Source organism: Alosa pseudoharengus, unplaced genomic scaffold, assembly GCF_046254945.1.
Source record: "Alosa pseudoharengus isolate Yale_2024_CS ecotype anadromous, Long Island Sound unplaced genomic scaffold, YU_APseudo_1.1 YU_APseudo_1.1_scf_7, whole genome shotgun sequence".
Taxonomy (NCBI): Eukaryota; Metazoa; Chordata; class Actinopteri; order Clupeiformes; family Clupeidae; genus Alosa; species Alosa pseudoharengus.
In genome coordinates, this window is record NW_027468859.1 from 40932364 (window position 1) to 40949077 (window position 16714).

The 16714-nt window shown below is 39.9% G+C and overlaps 1 protein-coding gene across 1 annotated transcript in view; it reads left to right on the forward strand.

The window, feature by feature from the left end:
* The window catches only part of ncoa1 (nuclear receptor coactivator 1), a 189332-nt gene extending 174720 nt beyond the window's left edge, over window positions 1-14612 (forward strand). The window contains exons 16-20 of the mRNA XM_076272387.1: window positions 3253-3348; window positions 3469-3850; window positions 3987-4161; window positions 8332-8518; window positions 9015-14612. Of these exons, the coding sequence (XP_076128502.1) occupies window positions 3253-3348; window positions 3469-3850; window positions 3987-4161; window positions 8332-8518; window positions 9015-9182 (1008 nt within the window). The 3' untranslated portion in view covers window positions 9183-14612. The remainder of the gene's footprint in view (window positions 1-3252; window positions 3349-3468; window positions 3851-3986; window positions 4162-8331; window positions 8519-9014) is intronic.
* The last annotated feature ends 2102 nt before the right edge of the window (window positions 14613-16714 follow it).

Genomic DNA, 16714 nt, shown 5'->3' on the forward strand with positions numbered 1-16714 from the left:
TAGACAAAACGCATACCTCCTCTTTTACCCTGTGAAATCCTCACAGTCCAAAGACGAGCGCACCCACACTAACAGGAGTAGCGATCTCTACTGTGTTACGGGAGCCCCGTAGACACCAGAGTGGACACAAAACGCAACAAGGCCGATGATTGTTTGGATAGGCTGCTACACACAAGTGGGCATGCTTTTCAAAGCGCATCGATTCCCCTCTCACATACCCTATACATGCACTTCAAACAAACAAGTGTCGTGTAACAAGTATGTGTAGGTCTACCTACAGCCCTGGATACATCTCTCAAAGTGATTTCTGTAATCTTTGGTTTAAATTGGGATGTAAATCATCATGGGGCGCTACATTGCAAATAGTTGACGGAAATTATTCACGTCGACGAATTTATGTAGTTGATTACGTTGACTAATCGTTCCAGCCCTACAATCCAGCGTTGGAGTGTTTTCAGTGGTACGCCAAAGTCACTTATGATTTTCTTCCTAGGCACCCCGATGAGTATCTGGCACCTTATCTCTACCTTCATGTTAGGGAAACGCTGGAGCAAAGCAACTTCTGCCCGATCTAAATGTGCTCGGAAATTCTGTCCTAGGTTTGCTTCCCGTAGGCTAGCTCACTTCGGATTTCAACCAGTCTGTTTAATGCCATGCCATACTTCACCGTAGCGCCAACTAAGTCACCGGCCAGTGACAGTATGGCATTACGTAAAATATCCATAATGGCAGCGCTCCTTTATAGCAAAGCTCCTTTATAAAACTCAAAGATATTTTATCAACCGTCTCCTTTGAGTTTAAAAGAAGGTGCTCGTGACAGCTGGATTCTAAGAGTTTGTTACATGATTCAGTGCTTGGTTCGTTACAAAGTTTCATCAACGTGGTGAAATGAAACTTGGTAGTAACAATGTAAGGCATTCTTTTCCAATCGATTTGCCAAATGATTTACCAAATGAATTGGCAAATGGAAAGGCAAAAAAAATTGCAATTATATACATACGTATATATATATATATATATATATATATATATATATATATATATATATATATATATATATATATTTATATATATCGAGGGCTTGGAACCAGAGGTTGGCATTTGACAAACTTTACAGGAGAGCCAAAACAAAATGTTGACCACACTTCACTCAACTGTATTAACCTTCAAACACAACATTGCAACCACATACAAACTTTTATGAGTAAGTACTTAAGTGAACATATTATGGCATATTAACACGATGAACATATTGTAAAATCTTGAAAATATGGCAAAAACATCAAATACGCCTTTTTGGCACCAAACATTTCCAATTCTTCTAAAGAAAAATAGGCCGTATATGCTGATCAATGCAGAAATTATTGGTCAAAACACTGGTTAAAAACACTCTAACTTCATAACTTTTCATTTTATTTAAAATACTGTATACAAAGTAATTTCATTTCGTCATTTCAAACTGTTTAACATTTAATTTCTAACAGTTTAATTTCAACTCTCATTCATGAGTTCACATTCATTCATGTCAAACAGTGTAACATTTAATTTCAAACAGTTTAATTTAAATTGTTATTTATGAGTTTGCATTAATATATTTCATTTCAAACAGTTTAACATTTAATTTCAAACAGTTTAATTTCAGTTCTCTTGTTTATTACGCATTTCACTTTTTCAGTTCACTTATCTGTTCACTCACTGCCCACTGTCAGAGTGTTATAGAACTCTGCATAACAGTGAGGAATACTCCCATTGGTGCACAGGGTGAGTAGCAGGTTTTTTTTCTTTAAGACACTGATCCCTGGAGGACTTTCATACATTGAGCTGGGCTGTGTGGTTCTGGTGCCTCTTGTTGCCTGTTGTGCCACCGTCAGTTTTCGGAATGTTGGGGCAGTGAAATCATACTTGAAGAAGATTGTTTTTGGTTCATCTTTCGTGTAGCGGAACCATTTAATCTTCTGCCAATGAACTGATTGTCCCATCTTTTGTTCTGTTTTTGAGTATGTGGTTGGAGAGGGACTTGAAGTCCAGAAAGTCTTTGTGTCTAAGTTCATGTACACTGTATGGGTCGTTCTTTCTTGCCATTCTCACAAGTGTGTAGTAGCCATCAGGGGAGTAGATAGAATTTTTTTTTTCTTGCAGTTTCCACTGCAGCATGCACACTATCACACTCCATCTGGCTGTGACCAGACTCCATGTATTTATGGTCAATAGTGGAGAGGGGCAGTGAGCTGACAGCACACAGGCACATCGTGCTAAAGGCAACATTCCTGTTCTGTCTACCACAAGTATCTGAATAAAGAACTGTTTTACATGTGGACTAAGTTCTTGTAAACACATGTGCTAATCTCTGAAGATCCATGGCCGCCTTCCCCCTCATGCCACATGTAACACTCGACATCTTTACTGTCTAATTCATACACAGTGAGGTTGTTGTACGAGTAGAACAGGCTACTTACAGTACGTTGCTCCAGGGAGTGGTCAACACTTGTTCCAGGTCAAAAGTGACAGCCTTGTATGACTCATGCTCTTTTGCTTTCTTTTTATCATTTTCTTTTTGTTCTCTGGCCTGGGTCTTTCTTAACTGGTGGGCATCATACTCATCCTTTCATCCTCCATCCTCAACCTATGCTCACTCAGACGCGTTCCCAAATAAATGGAGTGGCATAACATTCAAGTTAGATCTGCTGCAATGAAGATTGAGAGAAGACCTAAAAAGTATCGTCTCTAACATGCTGTTTTGACGTTGACATAGTTTGCATTAAAGCTAACCACAACGTCGTGTATCGCAGGAAAAAAATAACGAGCAGCATGATAACCTAATTAAATGCTCGGCGGGCCAGATTAAGGTGCGTGGCGGGCCGGATCCAGCCTGTGGGCCGTAGTTTGCCCAACTCTGCCTTAACTGAAAATAGCTGTTAAGCTTATATCATTTTGATTTGTAAAAAATGGTACATGCAGCCATGCCTAAATTCTGTTCACTGCACATTTATTAGAGGCTAATGTATTATAATATAATATGCAATATTCATTATTGAATGCTTAGCTGGAATGATGTTTTTTTCCTATCATCCTATTTTTAAAGCAGGCCTACCTGCGGACTTGCAATTGGGCTATGGGTTTTCTACAGGAATAGCATGTTTGAACGGGCACTGCACTAGTGGTTTAAATGAACGAAAATAGGGCCATGGGTAGACAATTATGTTTTCAAGAAAGCATCCCTAATCAGTGAAACATATGTCCCTGTGTCTCCAGAATCGCCTTATGGCTATAGGACAGTTTTCACAGGGAGGGCATATTTCTGTGGGACTACATCAATCAGGTTTGCAACCACCGCAACTGCCATCACAGGTATGTCATCTGTGTGACTTTTGATTTGAGATGTAATTGTTTTTTTAACTCTATATGTATGCCTGTATATGTGGCCATGTGTGTGTGTATATGTTACCCTGTAAATTATTACTCCAACAGCCTCCACTGAATGCTCAAATGCTGGCTCAGCGGCAAAGGGAGCTCTACAGCTTCCAGCACAGACAACGACAGATTCTCCAGCAGAAAGTCATAATGATGAGCCAGAGCATGGCCCCAGGACTGGCGGTCCATCGAGTACCTAAAAGTCTTCAGCAGCAAGGGCCAACCCAGGGCCAAGCGCAGAGCCAACATCAGCAGTTTGGTTACTTAACTAGATATAGCTCTGCATCAAGTACCACCCCCACCTCACCCAGTCATTTCAATCAGATGGGAGGGCCTTTGGACTTCAAGCTTCCTGGAAGGGTGACCTTGGAGAATCAGAGTATGATTGGAACTGTGCAAGGGCAGTTTGGAGCAGTAGTAAATTCCCCTGGACAATACGGTATGTTTCCGCTGCTTGAAGGACCAAATTAACTTTCTTCACATTATTTATTTTATTTTTTGCTTTGTTAATTGATTACAAAAATTGTGCTATGTTCCAAGTCCTGCTGATTTTTGCTTTTCTGTTTTGCTTTTAGGCATACTTCAACCAGGAGACTCATCTTTCCTACCTGAACTTAGTCCAACCAGCCATCTTCTGTCACCACAGAATACCTCACAGAATGCTTTGTTGCAACAGGCCCCACAGTCAACTATATACCAGTCACCTGACATTAATAAGAATTGGCAGCAAGCTGCAATAGGCAGTAACAGGTATTGAATCAAGCTTTTCTTATAGACAAGCCTGGCATGTCTGCAGTATGATGGAATTTAAATTATGAACCAACCCACATACAACATACTGACATTTTCCCCTCACCTGGTCTTTTTATTAAGTATTTAAGTATTTTAAGTATATATAGTCTTTTGATCCCGTGAGGGAAATTTGGTCTCTGCATTTAACCCAATCTGTGAATTAGTGAAAAACACACAGCACACAGTGAACACACAGTGAAGTGAAGCACACACTAACCCAGAGTAGTGAGCTGCCTGCTACAGCGGCGCTCGGGGAGCAGGGCACTTCAGCCTTGGATGTGGGGCATGGGAGAGCAGCAGGGGCGGATTAAGGTGGTCATGGGCCCCTAGGCTACATTTTCTGTGGGCCCCCCTTCCAAGGTAACATAGGCCTACAATTGAACCACCAGATAGGCCTACTCATACTGCAACGTTGGTAGGCCCTACAGCAACAGCTGAACACCAAACAGGCCTACTCACACAAGCAGCGTCCTTACAGAGCAGCAATTGAACCACCAGCTCACACATAAGACAACTTCCTTACAGCAACAACCAACACAAAACAAAAACCATAGCCTACTATTTGCTACACCAGCACAGTTAATTGACAACAAATCCAATAACCTAATGCCAGTAATGAACTAGGCAACATATTCCAAAGTTTTTCTTCATTGTTTGGTCAAATCCAATTCGCGCAGAATATCAGTCCTTTGGAAGCTGGTGTCAAAAACTCCGGCAACCAGGAGCATGTTTCTGCACTTTGTCCGCAAGGAAAATATTATATATATATATTATTGTTCACTCATAGAACATTTATGTTCTTAAAATGCAACACCGATAGTGCATCAACGAACAAGCTTGGTAACGTCAATACACATAAGCGTAAAACTAAAGGGATCAGTGGGATTAATTGCCTAAATAATACAGGCTTAGCATCCAAGTTTTACTTTCAGCCTTCTACTTCATATGAAGCATATTCAAATTGCTCACGTTTTTTTTGCTCGCCGTAGCACTCTCATGTTTCCTCGAAATGTGTCGTCTTAAATTCCAAAATGAATCTTTACTCACTGAAACAGTGACACCACATGGTCTACATTGTATCTAGTTGTTTTGTAGGAATAATACACTTGTATGACTTATCAGTTTCCTTTCTAAAATATTTAGCGAACTCCATCCCCATCAACGAACTTACAGACCAATATCTATGAAATTTAACGGCCTTGGTTTTATTAGGAAGATGACAAATATGAAAAATACAAAGGCCGGATGTCACAAGTAAGACCTACGCAACGCAGTTTGAATGAAGTTTCTACGTTAAAGGTGCTCTAAGCCAGGGGTTCCCAAACTTTTCAACCCGCGACCCCCAAAATAACCGTGCCAGAGACTGGCGACCCCCACTATCCCTGGATGTGATTCAAAAAATAAAATAAAATGTGCGCACCCGGCCATACGCACTAGGCTTATGCAAACACGGGCTTAACGACAACACAAAAGAACAGAGCAGCCTGTTATGATTTTACATATAGAACTTTACTATATGATAAAAGCAGAATACCTTAGTCAAAAAATAATATCCATGAGTGCACATTATTGCTGTCATGTGCAAACTTAACTTTGAAACATTACTTTAAATTCCATTTTAAAGCAACACCAAAGCACTTTTCCTGTCGCACGCACGCTTGTTTATCCAGCACTGGCTTTGGAAATAACGATGTATACAGACAAGGTAGAGTACGTTGCATGATTTTATGAAAGTATAATGTATTGCGACATCAGAAGCAAGTCAAATTTGTAGTTTCTTATGTCTCATTCCATCGAACTACAGATCCGCTACCCGATCTGGCAAACTTGCATATGTGCGGTTATAGCCGATAGAGGGTCGCGAAGAGAAGTGCCGTTCACCCTGTTACGAGTTGATGATTTTGGAAACAATATTTTAATGTACAAAAAATTATTTGGTGTTGCTTTAACAGAAGAATATCTCAGTCAGGGTAATGTCCACAAACTGTTGTAAACATATGTACATTTTTGCTGCGCAAATTTACATTTTGGCAACTACGTTTCAGCGTTAATCTCATCTAATGAGATGGATGTGCGCTATGCGCGGAACACAGCAAGTCCATTCTTGGTTTAATTGTGGAGACGGCCACACGGAGATCATCCTCCACATTTAGACGGGATCTGTATTTGTTTTTAATATATGTCAGTGCAAAGAATGGCGTCAGTACGTCCATCGCGGTCCTTGGACGTCCTTGGATAGCTGTGGATATTCCCTCTCGACTGAAATCCAGAACTCAGCAAGCGTCTTGGAATTAAAATCTGTCTTTAAAGTGCGGTCACATGACAGCTCAACCAGTGCGTCCTCCATGCCGGCTGACAGATGACTTGCGGTGGTTACAGTGAATGGTGATCTTATCCAGTCATAATTTTTCAGAATTTTATTTTTTCCAAATTTATTTGATTTATGGAAATCATTTCGCGACCCACCCCTCGCCGTCCCGCGACCCCCCCCCCACTTTGGGAACCCCTGCTCTAAGCGATGCTGGGCAACGTCACTTTTGTTGACTTTCAAACAGAACAGAGAGCTAGCTCGCTACTTCCTCCCCCTCCCTCCCGTGCTGCTCCCGTGCAATTGAAACTCTTCTAAACGCGCATCTCGTCTGTGATTTGCTGGAACAGTTTGTTATGTTTTCATGGGCTAGGTTTGCCCAGGTTGTTTTTGTTGCCGTTCTTGGAGCCTGGTTTGTCCACAGAGATCGCGTTTTTTTACAGTGTATTCAGGAAACAGACAGCTAGCGGTTGGTTAGGTGCTGTTTGCAGTAAGTGACATAAAATGTTTTAGCCTAAAAAACGTGTGGCATCGCTTACTGTAGAGCACCTTTAAACGGTTGAAGCTGCATTAACTGCGTTAGAAGAAGAAGCAGAAGAATAAGAAGCCTAGGAAGAACAGTACAGTGCATTTTTATGCACTGTAATAAGAAGCTTAGGAAGAACAGTACAGTGCATTTTCATGCACTGTAATAAGAAGAAGACTTCGGATATCAGCATTTTCATGCACTGTAATAATAATACATTTTATTTAAAGCGCCTTTCATGACACCCAAGGTCACTTCACAAACAAAAAAGGTTGTTAAAATTATAGTCATCTCATAAAAATAAAAATAAAAGTCAGTCAGTCAGTCCATAAGCCATCTTGAAGAGATATGTTTTAAGTCTGTTTTTAAAGTCAGTAATTGAGTCACAATGATGTAGTCTGGCAGTGAATTCCACAGCTTGGAGCCGATGTAGCTGAAAGCCCTCTCTCCCAGGGTGCTAAAGGTTCACACTAGGGACATGCAGTAGGCCTGCTGAGGAGGATCTCAGTGAGTGTGCAGGGGTGTAAACTTCCAGAAGGTCAGTGAGGTAGGTGGGGGTATAATTGTGTAGGGCCTTGTATGCCAGGAGGACTTTGAAACGTATTCTGTAGGCAACTGGAAGCCAGTGCAATTGCATAAGCAATGGTGTTACATGGCTAGTGGATTTGGAGCATGTTATAATCCTCACTGCAGAATTCTGAATGAGTTGGAGCCTGTGGAGTATCTTATTAGGGATTCCAGACCAGATGAAATTACAGTCAAAGCGAATGCAAAAAGATGACTTGAAAGTCAAAGAGGTCTGGGCACTCACCGTTCGCAGTGCTCAGTCCGAGGGGCGGGATAATCGGTTGTCTTTCAAATTCCCTCTGCAATAGGACAGCGCTATGAGTCCCATGCCTTTTCCCACCAGCGGAGCTAGTGGGCTAGTTCAAACTTAAAAAAAGCTTAACTCGTGTCACACTGTTCGCCAACAGCAACATCCATCTTCTTTGTTTTCAAGTAGCAGGGAATTCAAGCCAAACCATCAATCATTATGTTAAGCCCGCCTAACGACTCTATACACGATTTTATTGGCCTGATAGAAGTTTAATTTTTCGAGCTCACAAGCCAACGAGAGTTGCTAGACTAGCCCTGGAAGCAAATGTAATTTGCTGCCGCTAGGGTGCGTCTAGATTTCTAGGCTACTGCTTGACCTGATAACATGGCACTGTTACATGGAATGCCAGCTGTTATTAATTTAATATGTTATGTTTAATATGTTATTTTTTTTGTTAAGTATTTTCTATTTTCCAAGTCTGTTTAACCAGGCTGGACAGAATGCCCCCCAGGCTTTTGGACAGCAGGGCCTATACAATAACATGAGTATAACTGTGTCCATGGCTGGTGCCTCGGAAGCTGTTGGATCAATACCTCCAATGGGTCCTCCTGTTGCTATGGGCAACAACAACCTCTGCAATGTCAGCTCCATATGTAATGATCAGGTAAAGGAAATAGGAAAAAGGAAACAAATCATGTTGCTGGAGATTTCAATGTAATGCTGACTATGTTGAATATTCAGTGTGGTTACGTGTGCAGAACAATCTGATTAAAGCACCAATCGGAGTATTATCAAAATTTTTAATATTCTAGTTTACACGCTAAATGAACAAGTATAAAAATCCTATTTGAGAATAGCGTCCATGCGGTATGGAACGTGATAAAGTCCAACTGTAGGCTAATCGGAGTATTTAATCACATAAGATGCCATATTTAATCAGATCAAAATCAAATACTCCAGGTTATCTTCTCTGATTTCATAAAATTAGATTGTAACCGGAGTACTCAGTTTACGTAACATTTAATCAGAGTATAACCGGACTGAAATCTGATTGTTTGTTTGCATATAACCGCACTGACTGTAAAACCATGGACTTATTGAGTTATTGGGTATATTGGACTTATTGACTGATGCTGCATGTTCATATTTTTTCCCTTTAGGTACAGCAAGTCCAGGTGTTTGCTGATGTTCAGTGCACAGTAAATCTGGTAGGAAGTGAATCCTATCTCAGCCAGCCAGGTCCTATGGGAACCCATAAAGGGCAGAGTGGAGCCCAATCAGCCCAGACACAGCAGAAGAGTCTCCTACAGCAGCTCCTGACAGAGTGACTCCGGCACTATCATTGAGGATATGGTAGAGGAGCCTCTCAACACAGAGATATATCTTCCTCACCTTTGATTCCTTTACAGTGTACCAGCAGGATTACTGAGTGTGGGGTTATGCTAAGGGGAGGTTCCCTTGGCAGTAAGGGTATCTTTGAGCCCAACTTCAAAATCAGTTTCTCTGTGGAGGAAGATCCAATTACAGACCAGCTTTATGTTTGAGGGACCTGCTACCTCTCCTTAGTTCTGCCTTCTCAGTCAATCTCTGAGTGGTACTACTTGGGGACCAGGGTAGCATCTGAATCCAGATGGGTCATTATTGGAAACTTTGGCCATTTCATGAACAATGGCTTTGGCCAATTCTTGGGGATTGTGTTAATTTCTCATGCATTGAAGGCTTAGTTTCAGCTGGATCTGTGACACATGGCTCTCCTCTGCAGTGCCTGATGGGATAACTTTCCCAGTTTAATTTTAATATTATTTTAGGGCTGTTTAATTCATATCTGTCTGTTGTCAATGGCAGAACAATTTTCATAAGGATGGGATACTGCACTGGTTTTAAAAGTCTATGACTTTTCCTGGGAGAGTGCCCCCACCCCTCAGCAGCTGTGAAGAAGAGCTTTGCAGGCTCCTGTTGGCCTCTCAGTGCAGGTTGGCATTGTTGTACAGCACAGGCAAAGACATTCTCTTTTTACCTACCTACCTTAAAACAACTGTCACTTTTAAACCATCAATATTGTGGATTTCTTAAATCAGGTTTTCTATGCTATAAATGGGACATGTGCTTTTGTTATGTCAAATTTATGATTTCCCCTCAATGAAGTTATGTTTTACACAGAGAAAAAACATGAGTATGGAAATGTAACTTAACTAAATCTTGTCAGACGATATTCAGATAAAAAAAAGATAATGTAATCAGAATATGGAAATATATCTAATCAAGTGTGTTAAGTAAATGTTACAATTCACCTTCAGTCCTTTAAAGCATCTCAAGGAAATATGCTAAGTGCATTAATGTGATGCACCAAATACTATATTCCCAAGTGTAAAACATACATACAGTTCATTTTCTCTGGATCAGATGTGATAATATCACTGGTCATCCCACTAAAGGCTGCACACTACAGATTTTGACTGCTCATGTGACTACTGTGCTTCAGTCAGACACTGTCTATCAGCACTACATTTTTTTTTCTCTATATTATTCCGCTTCTAAGGATCCACAATTCCAATTAGTACAATATTTTCACATACCTCAAGGCTGGGAGAAACAGTGCATCTTACCAAGCAATAACCTTAGACAACCTTAGACAGGGTTTAGACAACAGATTCCTTAAATAATCTTGTTCATTATGGTGTATCAGTATTTGACCCAGAGGAATTAAATGTTCAAGGGGAAAGCCGTTCCTATCAATGTCTATTTCTGCATACCAGTTTCTTCACAAAATGTGCAAATGTTACTCTAGGATGGCAGATCAACTTATTTTTTTATACTACTCAAATTTAGTCAATGTTGAGGATGTGTATGTCTTTTGGTGTGTGTACGTGTGTGTGCGTGCATGTGTGCGTGTTTGCATTTATTTCTATGCTGTGTATTCAAAGACTGGCTCAGAGGCCCTCTCTTCTGCCATTCCACAAGGACTTTTTTGGTTACGTTAAGACATGTCTGGAAAAGCTGAATGTCTTCCTGTCCGTTTTGTGTGTTTAATTGTGTTTTTTTTTTTTTTTGTAAGGGAGATGAGAACTTGTTTGAATTTGTGGATATGAGATACATTTGTTCAGGTCTGGAAATGGTTCGTTGCTAATGCGTAATAGCAAGAATTTTGCAAGATGGACAGGAAGAATGTCATACAGTATACTGTATAAACACTATTGTGTTTTTGTTTTGTTTATCTTTCCAAGAAATGGTGAAGTCAGTGGGTTCCTGAGCCTGTTTTTAACTGAATAATTAACCTATGATTTTTCAAAGATTAATAGATGGATAAATATACACACATAAAAAAGGAAGCCACAAAAATTAACAGAATGCTTGTGACTAGTGTTTTGCTTGTTTGTTGACCAACTGATGTTACCTTTAAAACATTTTTTAAATGTTGCTAAGATGGGGTTGTAATATTTCTGCTGTGCCTCTCTAGGAACTGGCTTTCCTGTTTTGAGAGTTGATGATATGATTACATCTTGTGTAGTTGTTGATTGGATTTATCCATTTTAGTCTGGTAACAAGCCCCCTTTTCCCACTGTATTGGACATAGGTTTATGCCAAATATCTAGCACTGTTTTACTATTCCTGTTAACAATGATTTAGTCTATCATGCAAGTGATTCAGTGGTGATGGTTTGCATTCAGTACAGCACAGACATACAAAGAAATTTGAAACTTTGCTCAACCAGTTAGCATGTATATAACAGATGATGTAAGTATATATCTGTTAAGAATCAATTGTATGTAGTGCTTCAAGTTTGTGGTCATAACTCACTTCCATTTTTCTTTGATTCTCTTGTGTTTGTTTTTAGTTGTGTGTTTGTTGTCTGTCTGTGTGGGAAAGAAATAGATACTGTATATCTGATGTTATAATTGGATGTCCAGTTGTTGTTTTTTTTTTCTTTTTTTTTCAAACTGCCTACATTTTTCCTGTGGGTGATCAGATTGCTCTACACATGAGAGAATGGTTTAAGCGACTGCTGAATGTGATATTGCTGAGAGAAGAGCAGCAAGGACTGGCTTTTGTACGGGTTAATTTTAAAAGGCCATATTATTTAATTTCTCTGTTGTGAAAGCTTAAACAAATATGAAAAGGTGGAACCTTGTTGTTTTTTTTTACAGAACACTACCAATGTGCTTTAGCAAACTGTTATTGGTTACCTGGTATGTCTTTCCATGAGCCAGTGCTGTTTGAGAAGTAAAGACCAAAGCTTCATGATGTTCAAAGCCTCATGCCATATGCAAGCCTCATATTTCTGGATGAGACAAATTTAGGATTGATTTCCTTTGACAACTGTCCTTTACCCTACATGGATATACACTACTATTGTCCAGCTTTTGCATTGTAGACTTGTTTTCATTTCTCTGCATTCTCCTAACATTTCCTGCTGACATACTGGACATAGTTGCCTCTCACCCTCTCTGCTATGTATGAGCCCGATTGGCCTGTCCATTGTAGACTTGGGCCTAGATGTTTTAAAAATGACCACCAAATTATTGCCAGTTTCTGACTAAAAGCAAATTACCGCCTGTTTCTGTTAAAAGCAGGTGTAATCCAAATTGCTGTTAAATGCGTCAATTAGAGAAACTTTCAGAGACAGTATTCAGGGCATCACTTTTCTTCATTGTACTATGTCAAAATAAACCTTAACTTTTGTTTGCCTTTCTAATATCGTATTTTCACTTCACTTCACGACATCCACTTCCCAATCTGCTAAACTAGCGTCATAGCCCTAGTCTACGTGCAGTAAATAGTTCAAGTATTTTTTTAAGTGGATTAGTAGAACTACTAGGCCTATTCTGTGTCACTGCTCGTTGACAACTTCTTATCATGGACGATCGCTAAACTTTGATTCTTTTTAATGTCGCAATCGGTTACATCCATTCAACTGTGCTTGTGTTTCAGCTGTGGGCACACAATTTGCATTGTAAAGGAGGTGGGGACGGGTGGTGATGAGCGCTCTTTACTTAATGAAGTGAAGTGGAATGAAGTGGAGCTTAGTAAATTCCATGCAATATGGCAAAGTACATTTCCCCTTCCTATTTTTCCTGCTGACATACTGGACTTTGCCTCTCACTGTCTCTGTAAGCCCCTTTTTTCACCCTTTTTTCAAGCCAACATGTCATGTTTACTGGGCAGAAATTTAACTAATGGTTTACAAAAAGTGAAATCTATGCTATGCACCTTCAACAAAGCATTTCTTTTGACACTTTATTCTTATTTAATTCTTAAGATTAGTAATTGACAGTTAATACCATTATTTTTAGAAATTGTTCGTCAGTTCTTTACACCAAATTTGAAGTGCCTCTTGTGTGTGTGTGTGTGTGTGTGTGTGTGTGTTTTTATTTTTTTTTTCATAGAGGACTTCTCACTGTTAAATGATAAAGTACTATAATGACAATTTTCTTATATCAACCTTTGTAAAACATAATTGCTGTATTTTGCATAAATTTTGTACTCAGTAATATCCAGGAATTTGCAAGAAATACAATCTAGTTTTGCACTTTATATCAGATAATAATGTTGAGGGGCCATTGGTTGTAAAAAAAAAAACAGTTCTAGATCATGGTGGAAAAGAAATCCCATAGATGTAATTTAATGTCTGTTTTAAATACTTAATAATCAGTAAGACAATAGAACTTACAATTCTCAGGTTCATCAGAGAGAACTTAGTCCCTTTACATGAATAGAGACTTGTCCTGTTACATTATCATGGTTTCTCAGTATTCTGCACTGCAGATTCTCTGAAAACTATGCCTATGTATTCTTCAGGTGTTTCTTGCCTCTTCCCTCAAATCTGTCCCACTAGTAGTGTTTCTGATTCAGCCTTTCAGTACATTCCTCATTGTCGTGTACTATCTACTTTATCATGAAGCAAGTCTTATAATGTAGATAAATGGAGGAGTTGTATACAATGATGTGTACAAATGTGCATTGAAAGAGACATATTGTGCTTACATCAGGCAGACATGCAGATTAACAAGTAATATTTAATTGCATACTGTTTCCAATCGGTTTGGTGTTGGGTATAAATCACATCTTCACTGTCTGAAAACATGAGTATCCTTTAACCTGAGATGTTGACTAATGTGTTGCCTTACACATAATTATAGCTTGTTTTTGTCAGCCAGGGGTTGAATGCTTATCTCTTCCCATTTTAATGGTAGTGCTCCTTAGAAACAAGGTTCCACTTTTTCCATGTAAAAGTAATATAAAGAATATGTGTGTGTGTTTGTGTGTATTACTTTACTCATTTTGTCCAGTTTTGTATATCATACTTGTTACTTCTTCTGGAAAGGCATCAGTGCAGCTGCGTGGGACAATATGAATGAAGATGTTTTTTTTGTTTGTTTGTTTTTTAAAGACTGCATGTTTCTCTCTCCACGACTCACATGGAGATTCTTAATTTTCATTGGATGTTTTAGACAATCAGTCACATACTGGGTCCAGCACCTGCGGGATTATCCTGAAGGCTAAAAAACTGTGTTTTTCATCTACTGAAACAGTCTTATTTTTGAAGTCCATGTAATGGAATTATATGGCTACTCAAACTGAAATAGATCAATTTTACTCATGTACACATACACACCTTGTGCATATAGCCTTTTTGTTGCTTTTCCAAGGTGAACATGCTGACCTTGAAGGAAATGATGATGCTTTGACTAACAGAATCTCTATAACATCCATGAATGTGAGAATGCAACACATTGCAATAAAAGCACCATTCAAAACAATATCCACAAAAATCATCCAGTACATGCCAGTTGTGTTTGTGTATTTGCAAAAAGAGGCAGACAGACGGATGACAATGTTGGTGTGTGTGTGTGTATGTACATATGTTTGTATATGTGTTTGTGTCTGTTTGCGTGTGTGTATGTATATGTGTGTGTGTATTTGTATAGCTCTAGAAAAAAATGAGACCACTGCAAAATTATTTTCTCTCGGTTTCTCTGATGTTACTATTCATAGATATGTGTCAAAATAACACAGATGCTGTGTTTTCAGACCTCAAATAATGCAAAGAAAACAAGTTCTTCTGTATACTATCTTGTCATAGCCTACATCAGAATGAGCATCAAGTGGCTGAAAAGCAGTCATTTTCTAACTTATACCCAACTGCTGCATCTGCTTTGCACTGCTTGAAGTCTGATTATAACTTCACCATAGGCAGAAGGAGTGGCCACATGCATTTCCTCAGGTTCCACTGATACCTCTGCTTCTCCAAAGGATCAAACAGAGGGCCGGATGGTGATATTGATAGCCCCTGGATTGTCACAAGTCATTTTGGTTCCCAGAGGTGGTATGTTTAGCGGTAGACTGGGCCCACTTGGAAGTGAGTGGGAAGATCAGGGCACCTCCCATCCTAGGTCAGCCTCTAATGGCCTGGCTCCTGAGAGGCAATACCTAGAGAGATGGGGTTTCTCTGCGGACATTATTACGACCATTCAAGGGGTCAGAGCGGCTTCCACAGTATCCTCATATATGTTCTCGGAATGGTGTGACACTCGTGATGTTGAGCCATTGACATGTCCCATCACTCTTATGTCTTCTGCAGTCCCTACTGAATGCAGGCATAGCTGCATCCACCATCAAAGTAAATGTTGCTGCTATTTCAGCATGCCATGAAACAGGGGGCACCAGTGTTTTCACCAGGCCACATCGGGTAACGGCACCGCAATGGGACCTTTCTGTAGTTCTTGATGGTCTTTGCAAGCTGCCTTTTTTTTTTTGACTCACTGGTGATCAGAGGTAGTCATGGAGCACATTTTCTCCAAATTCAAGTATAAATACAAGTTTTACTAATTTGAAAGTATCATTTCAAATTATTCAATAAATTTAAACTACAACCCCAACACAGAAAAAGATGCCTATGCCGTAGACCCTAATGCACTTCCTTACTGTAATAGATGCTGGGTTTTGAACTGAGCACAGTTGAATATTTGGACACCATTGTTGGAGAATTTGATAGTGACGTCAAGTCAGCTCAGGGCACAAGAGTTCCGCACAAGTCTCAGATCATAAAATCCGACCCGACTGCGTTCAAGTCATTTTTCCTCTATCAGAGATCGGAATTTCTGAATATCCGACGTGGCATTAAGGCAGCATAAGGTGCAAAACTGTCTCCCAAGCCCCTCCCCCGAGATACCTGTGCACCTGAGCCCTCTGGTGCACGACTGTAGGCTAGTGTCATTATCCACAGCAACCGGAAATCAGGGAAATAAATCAGTGTCATGGAACACACGGACGTAAGAACAATTTTAGCCAGATATTACAGTAGCCTACTTTATATGTTTGGCAAAAACGTTTAAAAAGATGTTTCTGTTTATTCAACTTTGGATACAACGATGTTTCTGAAAGTACCGTTTACTTCTATAGCCTAATTGGTTCCCAAAGACTGGGTCGCGACCCACAGATGTGTCGCAGGAGATTTTATTTGGGTCGCCAGCATTCGGTCCTCACAGTTTACGTTGTGTAATAGCTTATACCAGAGACTTTCTAAAGAGGAGACACAGCACTCAAAGAATCTCCCAGAGAAATGTATGGGGTTAGTTTGTAATGCAAACATGGCAGTCGTCTACACATATTCCGCCCCTTCTGCCGCCAAAAGTTGATATGTAAATATATCATAAAACAATTAATTTGTCTTTACTGAGACATGGCTGGACCCTCTCTGCCATCCTACAAGAGGGCCTCTACATTCATCGACAGGACAGAACTACAGACTCGGGGAAGAACAGAGGAGGTGGCGTGTGAATCCTAATCAACAAGCTGTGGATGTGCAAACATCATTGTCGGTGTGCTCTCCTGACCTCGAACATCTAATGGTCAAGTGCAG